The following is a 12148-nucleotide window of genomic DNA, read 5'->3' as shown; positions in this document are numbered from 1 at the left end:
CTGTGGCATCAAATACCCTCCACCAGTTTCACCACTACCAGCTTTTCCTTCAGACCAGTTGGCTCTCCCTAACATCTAGCAACTAAAAGAAGAGACTCCTAACACAGTAGGGCCCCTCCAGGGTCTCCTACTCCAGACCTAATGACAGCGTGACTAATTGTCAACATCACCTAATATTTATTAAGCAGCTTCCATATATCAGGAACCTGACAGTATGATTATATTCTTCATATATATCCCTTTTGACAACTGAGAAAAATGAATTTCAAAGAGATTATGTAACCTGCCTGTGACATGACGGACATGGCACTGGCCAGAATTCAGGTCTATTGGCTCTAAGACGAATGCTCTTTCCACTATAAACAAACACCATAGGGAAAAACATTAATTTGGTAATGATGACAATTTTCTTTCACCATTTGCTACTCCATGTGTATCAGGAGTTTAACTTAGATGGAAAAGGATGAAGACTGAGAAGAGATGGTGTGATTTCTCAAGCTGCTCTCTTGAGACTAGCATAGCAAGCATGTTTCAACAGAGTGCTATGTGTGGGAACCAGAACACAAGAGATGACACTATAGAGTTAGGATGTTTTGAAGGTTACAAAGAGAAAAAAAGGCTACAGCTTAAAGTCGTAGCAGAGACATGGGAAGGTTTTTGTTTCATTTTCGCTTCTTTCAAGTTAGAGGATAATCAAACATACATAAATGAAAGGAAATGAAGAAAGGAAAGCTTTAACAATTAAGAGAGGAATTTACTGATGGAACAAGGTCCCAGGAAAGATAAGAGAAACCTGGATGTATAGCTTTCCTTTACATGGAGATAAAATATGTGAAGATGGAGAGAAATTCTAAGATATAAACAGTAATAACACAGCTAACATTTATTGAGGACTCTTCGTCAGTTCTTATTCTAAGAGCTGCATGTGAAGAGAAGGAAACTAAAAAAAAAAAAGATGAGAAAAATGAAGGACAAAGCATAAGGTGAAAAGCTGAAGGAGATAACGGGATTAAGAAGTACAACAACAGTAACTACCCTTTACTGAGTATTTATCATGTGCCAGACACTGTGTACAGCACTTTGTGTACACTAATTCGCTGAATCCTAAGAACCACACTGTGGCAATGAGCATCACAAGTACTTCTCAGATGACTCAACTTCCTAGGAACTTTTTTCCAGAAAAAATATAGTCCAAGGTCTGGTCTCCAAAAGCAAAGTTATAATAACAATGATCTACTTTATTTCTTAATGAAAAGGAATATGCATACTACACTTTAGAGCCGCCAGGAAGAGTTATTCCAGAAGCATTCCAAAAAGCCGAGAATTCTTACCGTTAGGAGAATAATGCTTGGTGGTTTCATGGGATACTCCGGTGGCAGTACTATTCGTCCATGATAAACTCCCCCATCAAAATCAGAATCTGGGGGCCCTCTAACTGTGAAGTGCCATTCAAAAAGATTATCCTGAACAAAAACAATAAGCACCAAGGGATCAAGAGCATTAAAAAGTTGGATTGTTTCTACGAGTGAGTATTAGAAACATTACTGGGTGAGAAAAATTAATATTTTATACTATTCTAACGCACAATGTCTCAAGTATAAAAGTTATAAGTAAAAGCTATTTAATCTAGCTTTCATGTCACATAAGAGCTAAAATTTTTTTTAATGCATTTTAAAACATATGAGCACCGTTTTCGTTGCTGTTGTTTAGTCGCTAAGTCTTGTCCAACTCTTCTGCGACCCCATGGACTATAGCCTGCCAGGCTCCTCTGTCCATGGGATTCTCCAGGCAAGAATACTGGAGTGGGGTGCCATTTCCTTCTCTAGGGGATCTTCCTGACCCAGGGATCAAACACGTCTCCTGTATTGGCAGGCGGATTCCTTGCCACTGAGCCACCATGGAAGCCCCCTGAGCACCATTACATGTTCATAAATAAGATTATAGATTTATATACTTTCTATTACATTAGCTCCATTTATTTTTTCTGAAAAAATCTCTTCTGGACCCTGAAGTTTTAATATGGACTAACTGCTTGACACATTCCAAAATTCTTCACTTGAATGTCTCCCGGGTTTACTGGAATCTCAATCTTCCTTTGTATGTTTCGTTCAGTTTTGCATTATTTTGGTGTGGTTTATTATCAACTACCGGAGAAGGCAATGGCAAGCCACTCCAGTACTCTTGCCTAGAAAATCCCATGGATGGAGGAGCCTGGTAGGCTGCAGTCCGTGGGGTCGCTAAGGGTCAGACACGACTGAGCGACTTCACTTTCACTTTTCACTTTCACACATTGGAGAAGGACATGGCAACCCACTCCAGTGTTCTTGCCTGGAGAATCCCAGGGACGGGGGAGCCTGGTGGGCTTCCGTCTATGGGGTCACACAGAGTCGGACACGATTGAAGTGACTTAGCAGCAGCAGCAGCAGCAGCATTACCAACTACATTTCTCTAAAAGGAATATAAGGAAGAAAATCTGTGCTCTTGTATGTCTAAAAATATATTTTGAGTTCATGCTTGTTCATTTTTTGGATGTGGATTTACTTAATTACATTAGTTTTATTAAAAATTTATTTACTTTTATTAAATTATTATTATTTGATCTAAAAATATTATAGACTTAAACTGATAAATAACCCCTGAATCCCAATAAGTGAAAATTATTATTTATATAATCAAATAATTTACTATAAATTTGGATTATTTTAGCAAACTTTCCAAATTTATCCCTCATAGATGCTGAAAAGCTTATTAGTAAGTGGTCAGTAATATTAACACATAGGCTGTTAACATCATACGTTAATATCATCAGTTACCAAGTACTTCATAGTTTGCAAAATACTTGCACGAACATTATTACATTTTAGTCTCACCATTACCATGAAAATGAGACTGGGCACATTTAAATACCCTCCTTTCACAGACTGGAAGACTGAGGTGGAGGTGGAGACGTTTGTACAAAAAGCCCAGACGAGCTGCAGAGACCCCTCAAGGGCTAAGTCTCCCAAATATAGAGTCTGGGGTTCTTTCCACTTTTCCTCCCTCATACCTAAACTAATTTAGTATCTGAGGCCCCCCTCCCTTTTTTTAGCTGAACTGTGGCATGGGGGATCTTAGTTCCCCAATCAGGGACTGAACTCCTGCCGTGGAAGACTGGAGTCTTAACCACTGGACCACCAGGAAAGTCCCTGAGACCCATTTTATAGAGACCAGAAATCTGCTTCTGAAACATCTGATTCTGAATGGCTAACAGAAATACTCAGTGTATACCTAAAACTAACACAACATTGTAAATAACTGTACTTCAATTTTTAATGGTTTTAAAAAATACTCAGGAAATATAGGGAATAAAATATATCAATAAAGCATACCAAACACATTTATAATGATTCAATGTAGTGAAAAAATAATTTTAAGAAACTTAGAAGACAGAGATAGAAACTAACCTCTAAAGGCTGTGCATGGTAATGATCTGTTGGATCTTTCAATTCTGCTGCTTCTTTCATTAAACGTTTAACAGCTAAAACAAAATTCACAAGATAGAGACATTTCAAATAAACTTTTTTCATGTGATTAGCAGATTTACAGACCTAATGAATAAGTTTCTACTTCAAAAATGTGCAGAGGACTTATTCAATAGAGTATATGATTTAATTATGCGGTAATAGTAATAATGGGGGAAGAAAAGGCAACTAGGCACTAGAAGAGTTACATATTAAATATATAGGGAAGTTTCAAAGAGACATTATTTTTCTCTAGTAAGTACTTATATACACTCCCTATTAGATAGCATTCAAATATTAATTCATGTAATCCTCAAAACAACTGAGATAGGTGCTGTTTTTATCTCCATTTTTCAGATGAAGAAACTGAGATATGGAGAGGTTACCCATGTCCAAGTTTACAGAGCTGGTAAATGACAGAACTAGGCAGTCCCACCGTACCTTGTTAAAAGATCAACATTAACAAGAAACACGGCCTCTGGCACTCATGCTCATGAACAGTAAACCCTCTAATATCCTCAACCTCAGGACTTTCCACTCAATATCTTCTTTGACTTAATGGCATTGTCCCGATGTCACTGAATCTCCATAGCCCTAACTGAATTCCTGTTTGAAATGATTTCTTTGCTAAATTAAAACCTCCAATCCGCTGACCCCACAACTTTCTTAACGCCACCTATACCTATACTCACTTCTCTCTCTATCCATGCTCTTGGCTCTTAGACGTTCTCCTTTCATACTCCCCTAAAAAATTCAATTCTAACTGAGCCAACCCAACCATCTTCTAATTTGGAGTCTATACCCAAACAGCTAAGCATTACTAAACAGGGTTTAAAAAGTCACAGAGACAGGCCCATTGATGCTATTCAGTTCAGTCCAGTCACTCAGTCGTGTCCGACTCTTTGTGACCCCATGAATCATAGCACGCCAGGCCTCCCTGTCCATCACCAACTCCCAGAGTTCACTCAAACTCATGTCCATCGAGTCGGTAATGCCATCCAGCCATCTCATTCTCTGTCATCCCCTTCTCCTCCTGCCCCCAATCCCTCCCAGCATCAGAGTCTTTTCCAGTGAGTCAACTCTTCACATGAGGTGGCCAAAGTATTGGAGCTTTAGCTTTAGCATCAGTCCTTCCAATGAACACCTTCCAACTGATCTCTTGTAGAATGGACTGGTTGGATCTCCTTGCAGTCCAAAGGACCCTCAAGAGTCTTCTCTAGCACCACAGTTCAAAAGCATCAATTCTTCGGCGATCAGCTTTCTTCACAGTCCATCTCTCACATCCATACATGACCACTGGAAAAACCATAGCCTTGACTAGACGGAGAGGTATTATTATCAACCTCCGCTGGGACATGGAGTGCCGCATCCAATGCCACACAATGTTCTACATCTCCAGTAAACCCCACCCAACATCTTCCAACTAGTACCCCAAGACTATTCCATACCTATTCACTCTCTTCTCTTTCACCTCTTTCAGTTAATGGCACAGACTTTATCCCCATGATAAATGACTGTGAGCAGCCTACGACAGTTTAGAGTCCTATGTGTATCTGGACCCTCTTTCCTACCCTATTGGTTCATAAAGGTCAATCCTTTGATCCCAGTCCCCTCACCCTCAAGCTTTAGATGCTAAAAAAAAAATGTCAGGATACTAGTATAGGATACAGGATAGCAAAGCCAGAGAAACACCAGATAGCTCAAGGCTCTCTGAAACTCTGCTTGAGCACAAATTAACATAGTTTAATATGTGCTATGAGAGAGGTATGCACCAGGTGGGCACCTAACCTGAGAGCAGACAGAAGAGAAAAGGGGTCAGGTACTGAGATCTGAAAGAAAAACAGTAGGAATTACCCAGCTAGGTATGAATAAGCAAAGGAAACCAAAAAAGTAATTGTGCAGTGGCACAGATAGGCAAGCTATGGGGAGAGGCTACCTAAGAAGCAACTCACACACAAACAACCAAACAGTTCCTTATGTATCAGGACTTCTGCATAAAATTTCATTTTTATCAAGGGTTCCTAAGCTGGAAAAAAAATTCTGAAGTCACTATCCTATTCCATAACTATTAATATTCTTTTCCATCTCCTACTCCGAACTAAGTCCTACAGGCAGAGAATTTGTTCATCTGATCAGTAAATATTCACTAAGCTCATACTAGGTGCTATGTGTGCTAAGTTGCTTCAGTGGTGTCTGACTCCGCGGAGCAGATGCTATAGCTACAAGCAAACTAAAATACAGTTTCTGTTATCAAGGAGCTTATAGTCTGGTGGGGAGGAGTCAATGCAAATAATACAATAAATGTTTTATTAGAAACATATACATATTGAGACCCAGTTTCTCCCCCACCCTCCATCCCCGAGTTCTCGTCACTAGGCTTTGTTCAATTCTTTGCACACATTCTACCTTCTATTTCAGGCCTTCCTTCTTACGTACCAGTTCCTCAGCCTGCTGTGCTGCTCCTCCTCCCATCCCCCACTTCATCGAGTCTGGATCTCACTAGACCTTTAAGAAATTTACCCAGAAGGGTCTCCTTGATACCTTTCTTTGTCCACTCTCAGAGGAGTGACTAGAGAGTCCCATCGGGACACATAAAAGTCCCTGAGGCGTCCTGGGAGGAGAGTGGACGCCAGGAATGCTCTCCGAGTTATTCCTAGTGGTCAGTCAGGTTTGGAAACCACCGCTCTGGAGACTACGTTGAGCCCCCTTGCTGTGAGTCCTCACAATACTCTACAATTTCTCTTTCATAAAGTTCACCTCTCACTTGTGATTAACACCTGTCTTTCGTGCTCAATAACAACATTACTTCACTGAAGTCTCCTCAGGACTTAGCACATAGTAAACACTCATATATTAGCTGAAATGAATGTTAGTATCTTCCCCCAACAAAACTCTCACCAAGGATCAGATTAAAAGCAGTGGTTTTCAAATTTATTTGATGAGATAAAATCCTTTGTTCAAAGAAAGGTTTAAGGAGAACCTCAATATGTAAAACAGAGCTAGCATGGCTAGCATGGAAGGACCTCTAAGCTATCTACCCTCTTCCACTTTTTCTATCTAAGAGGCCCAGAGAAAAATAATTGAAAACCCTTGGTTTAGAGCCATGTAAAAATAGCATTAAGTTAATATTATCAGATATAAATAAAATCATGAAAGTTGTTACAAAGTTAATTAGTTTAACATGATCGCTGCTGTCAGCAATCAAAGACGCCAAGGAAACTGTTTTTTCTTTATTTCTCATCAGCTGGCTGCATAAGCTGAAGAGGTCAGATTTTATTGATCCCATAACCTCATCACATTTTCCTCTGCCTCTTCCTCACTCAGTTTATTAGGAGAGAAGAAAATAAACATCCAATGGATATTACGAGAGATGTACGGCAGGGTCAGAACTGCTGCAAGAAAGAATTTAAAGGAACAATCACTGGCTCAACTGAAACAAGAGGGAAAGTGGCAGGGCACAACCTCTGAAAGAATGACATGGCCCAAGGCCCATCAGCAACAGAAACCGATTAGAACCAAATGGGTTCAAGATGGCAGACAAGTGGACTTCCACTAGACCTTGAGCCTCAGTATATGTTCATACTCTTTCAAACACTTCAGCAAGCTAAAGGACACACCAACAGGCACTGTGACAGTTCCAAGGCAGTTCCTCCACCAAAAAGTGGGCAGTGGCCCAATTCCCAACAATCCCCGCCCCCTTCCCCAAAACAGCTATTGCAGTCCTCCCACTCATTAGTGAAAGTGAAGTGAAGTTGCTCAGTCATGTCCGACTCTTTGTGACCCCATAAACTGTAGCCTACCATAAACTGTAGCTTACCATTGATTGTAGCCTACAGGCTTTTCCATCCATGGTATTTTCCAGGCAAGAGTACCAGAGTGGGTTGCCATTTCCTTCTCCAGGGGATCTTCCCAACCCAGGGATGGAACCCGGGTCTCCCGCATTGCAGGCAGACGCTTTACCCTCTGAGCCACCAGGGAAGCCACTCATTAGCCTATGAAATTACACAGCCCATAAAAGCTAACCACATCATATTTCCAGGTACCTCTCACCTTCTGCGATGGCCTACACTCTGTCTGTAGAGTATGTTTCTCTCTAAATCCACTCCTTACCTATCACTTTGTCCCTCATGGAATTCCCTCTGTGATGAGACATCAAGAACCTGAGCTTCATTACGTGCTGAAACTAGATGTGTGATCTCAGTTGGAGGACTGTGGGTTCTGGCTGAGTTCAAGTCCTGGCCAAGTGAGTTCAAGTCTTAATATGAGGTGCATGGTTTCGCATGGTTTCACTAAACAAGTTGATTTTATTAGTTCATGGGCCAAAATAAGAACATACCACGTGAGAGTCAAAGTACATAGTCAAACAGAGGGTAAAACTATTTTGGTGTTCTTATAATCTATTTTTCCTGAAACAACATATACTATGAACACTTTTGTGAAAAAGAACATGGACTCTGGAATTAGAGCTGCATTAAAATTGGCTCTGACATTTTGTAGCTCTAAATATTTGAACAAGTCTCCCAATCTTATTCTGTTGCAGTGTTTATATCTGTCAAATGAAAGTCAGTAATTTCTTCACATAATTCTCCTTTCCTTTTCACCCTCCCTCTTCCCCAGGTCAGAAATGGACTGGGATTTAAGGTCCTTCAATGATTCTCTCTGGTTCAAATGCAGGCCTTAAGCATATGAAGTTGGCAACATGGCATGGTTCCCTGCCTGCAAAAGAAATGTCACTGCTATGGAATAGTCGAGATTCAAAGTACTGCCTGGAAACTAGGGCTGGAGCATAGTACGCTCCTGACACTCCATCTCTTGCTACCACATGGCTAGTGAGGAAACTTTTCCCATTCCAGCTGCTCTCTTATCTCTTTACAAGGTTATAAATGGAACTCTCCAACCATGGTAAGATAAGATGTGATAGGAAAGGAAAGGAAGGTGGGGAGCACATGCAGTCCTGCTTTCTTCTTTTCATGGAGGCCACATGATCACTCTGGATCCAATCTCTAGGTTCCAAGGGCCTTCCATTAGCATCCTTCACATGCTCAGGTAACTCACTGGACTCTGAGCTACAGGAAAAGGGGATCATTTACTGGTCACTCTCATGCATCTATATTCTCTTGGAAAATAAATATCTTGATATCATCAGTCTCCAAAGCATGGGTAAAATGCAGGAGACAGGCTTCTCAAGGATGTGAAGCCAATGTCATGCTCCCCAAGAGCCCCTTCCTACTCTGGTAGTGAAGACACTTAAGCAAATACTTAAGGACTGATATTTCTACCCAGGAAGATCTTGCAAAGGTATATATTCAACAAACATTTAAAGAATATCTGAGTTACGGAGATGGAAGAATGACCAAAACTGCTTCCTGTCTTCAAAAAGCTCGTAGAGAAAGACATGAAAACAATTAAAACTGAAATACTGACCAAGGATGCACAATTACACGGACTACTTAGTATGCCTAGGGAAGCCGGACAAGGCGGAACCTTAAAGAAGCTTGAAGAATTAATAGGAATTTCACATGAATAAAAGGGAAGGCATTCCAAGCAGAGGTTCCAACAGGGACCAAGGCATATAGGTAAGAGCTGCTCCATCTGGAGAAACACTCAGGCAAAATGGGTAGACGGTGAAAATGCAAAGGAGCATAGGAGTGGTAGGAGATGAGGCTGGTGAGGAAGGCAAGGATCAAATCATGTTCAGCCCTCTGTGTTTAGTTGCTCAGTTGTGTCTGACTCTTTGTGACCCCATGGACTGTACCCCTCTAGGCTCCTCTGTCCGTGGGATTCTCCAGACAAGAATACTAGAGTGGGTTGTCCATCCCTTCTCCAGGGAAACTTCCTGACTCAGGAATAGAACAGGGGTCTCCTGTATTGCAGGCAGATTCTTTACCAGCTGAGCTACCCGGGAAGTCCATCCAGACCAAGCTAAACAGTCTACTTTGAACTTTACCCATAGCTACCAGGAAGCTATTAAAATTCTGTCAATTTGAGGGGGATTCCCTGGTGGCTCAGCTGGTAAAGAATTTGCCTGTAATGTGGGAGACCTGGGTTCAATCCCCGGGTTGGGAAAATCTTCTGAAGGGAACAGCTACCCACTCCAATATTCTTCCCTGGAGAATTCCATGGACTGTAGAGTTCATGGGGTCACAAAGAGTCGGACACAACTGAGCAACTTTCACTTTCACCAGGAAGTATTAAAATTTTGCCAATTTGAGGACTGACCTAATCAGTTTTTATTTTGTTTCAACTGATCTGGTGATGATGGACAGTAATTGATTAGATATATGTGACTTTGTACATTGGTGCCCGCATGGAAATGCATGTATTTGTGTGTGTTTCAGGGTAGGGAGTCGAGTGAAAAAGCAGACCAAGAAATCAAAGATGACTCCCATGGGTTCCTGGGTGGCTGTCAATTCCTGGGATAAGGAAAGAAGGGGAGGAAAGAAAACTGATTGGTTTTTGGTTTTTACACATTGTAGAGATTTTTTTTTTTTTGGTTTGTGGGAAATCTAGGTAAAGATGTTAAATCACCAGTAAGTTCTGTGTATCTATAGCCTAGGAGAAGGGTTTAAATCGGACATTTAAACTTGAGAATGATTACTGTGAAGGAGCAGTAGATATCCTGGGGTATGGACAGAGGGCGTGTGTGCTCAGTCACTTTAGTCGTATCTGACTCTGTGACCCCATGGACTGTAACCCGCCAGGCTCCTCTGACCATGAGATTCTCCAAGCAAGAATATTGGAGTGGGCTGCCATGCCCTCCTCCAGGGGATCTTCCTGACCAAGGGATCGAACCAGTGCCTCCAGTGGCTCCTGTACTGCAGGCAGATTCTTTACCACTGAGTTACCGGGGAAGCCCATGGATAGAGTAACTCCTATACTTCCGATGGAGGTAATGCGTGCCTTTGCACCAATTTCTTATCTGCCAACCATCTGCTGAACGAGCAGATAGGGCCCTTCTGAAGAGATCTTGCCACAGGAAGTTCTTTACACGTATGTCCCCTTACTTTGTACCCTGAGACCCTGATACTCAGACCAGAACAGACCCAAAAGAGACAGCAGGGTGCCTGATCCAGAAGCAACTACTGACAGGGTAGTCAGAGGCTTATGAGGTGGCCTCACACAGAGTTCTGCCCATTATCACAGGTCCATTCTAGAAAAATCACTAAAAATACATTGCTCCATCTAAATGAACAAATTTACTATCCATATGTTAACAAACTGGCTTTTAACCAGTTATTTTTATTGTCTTAATTGTCCTATCCATACCTCTAAGACAATTCCACGTCAGATAGAAAAAGGGTTATAGCTCTTACATAGTGCAGCGTTTTTAACCACTTCCTTTCATGAATTCATTACCTTAAAAAGTATTACAAGACAGAAAAAAACAAAGAAAACATTTTCACTATGCTTCCCGCACTTTCAGTAAATTCCATATTTCGGCTGATTCACTTTTTCTATGAACACCAAACGATCTGCAGAGTTTAAAAAAAAAAGTTTTAAAAAACTCTTTTTTACAACAACAGCACTACTTCTGAGGAAATGAAACCGAAAAGATGAAGCAATTTATTATACAGCTAGAAGCATGTCTACCAAAGAAAGCTCAACCAGTACCTACCTTACAGTAGGCCATACAGTGTAGAAACAGAACAAAAATTCTGAAGAATTTTAAAAGCTTATCACAGTCTCGGGTACAATAACCTGTCAAAATTCAGCAAAGTCCTCTGACAACAATCTCTTGGGACCCACCAAATTGCACTATTACTAATTTTCATTATTCTCTGGACATTCCACTAAATACCTCAGCTGTCTCAAGGAACTTGGTACCATGTGACCAAACAGTCACCCTACATTTTACCCACATATTTTTATTAAAATCTAGCACAATTTTAACATTCTAAACATTCCACCATCTAATCTTAAAATTAAGCTTTTCTTTCCTCTTTCTCTTTCATCTCCCTTTTTTCCCCTGGCATTCTTAGGAGATGGGTTGAGGATAGCAGGGGTGGTGAACCGACTGAAACTGAATCCTATAAAGGTATTTCTTGGAGAGTCCAAACCCTTCCGCGGATTTTTTTTAAGTCTATGGTTCTCCCAAACGTTATGACTGATTCTACAACACTTGGTTACCGGAGAACGTTTCTTAGCCTGACAGCACTCAAGTTAACAAAGCTCTGTTCAATCAGTATCCTCAGGCTTTTCTTCAGTCTTTGTTATGTTTTTAAGTCATTAAAAAAATCCAAGATTCACAGTATCAACTCTCTCCATGAGCATGCTAATCTTGCTGATTCTTACTGAGAAGTTGCTTCTTCGGTAGGAAAAAATAAAACAATAAAGGTTGGCCAAACCATCACTAAAATCCTTTATTAGAATTATTTAGACCTGAAGTGTGGAGTTTCTCCCTCTGAACAAATTTCTCAAGGTACAGATCCAACACCACTTATAGAATCCAAAGATCTGTTTCAAGCCTATCTTAATCTGAGAGCTGCTTGCTTTTCGTGCTTCTTTATTTTGTCGTTTGTGACTCTTTCGCGACCCCATGGACTGTAGCCCGCCAGGCTCCTCTGTCCACGGGATTCTCCAGGCAAGAACACTGGAGTGGGTTGCCATTTCCTCCTCCAGGGGATCTTCCCGACCAGAATCAACCCGCG

The 12148-nt window shown here is 41.0% G+C and overlaps 1 protein-coding gene across 1 annotated transcript in view; it reads right to left on the bottom strand.

Moving 5' to 3' along the window:
- Window positions 1–12148, bottom strand: part of UBE2J1 (ubiquitin conjugating enzyme E2 J1) — a 29731-nt gene that overhangs the window by 16703 nt on the left and 880 nt on the right. The window contains exons 2-3 of the mRNA XM_055432774.2: window positions 3444–3517; window positions 1332–1463 (exon numbers count right to left, since the gene is read on the bottom strand). Of these exons, the coding sequence (XP_055288749.2) occupies window positions 1332–1463; window positions 3444–3517 (206 nt within the window). The remainder of the gene's footprint in view (window positions 1–1331; window positions 1464–3443; window positions 3518–12148) is intronic.

This window comes from Moschus berezovskii, chromosome 10 (assembly GCF_049115385.1).
Source record: "Moschus berezovskii isolate FMDL1 chromosome 10, NW_MosBer_1.0, whole genome shotgun sequence".
Classification (NCBI taxonomy): domain Eukaryota; kingdom Metazoa; phylum Chordata; class Mammalia; order Artiodactyla; family Moschidae; genus Moschus; species Moschus berezovskii.
The sequence above is the reverse complement of the archived record's forward strand: the minus strand, read 5'-3'. Positions and strand labels throughout refer to the sequence as shown.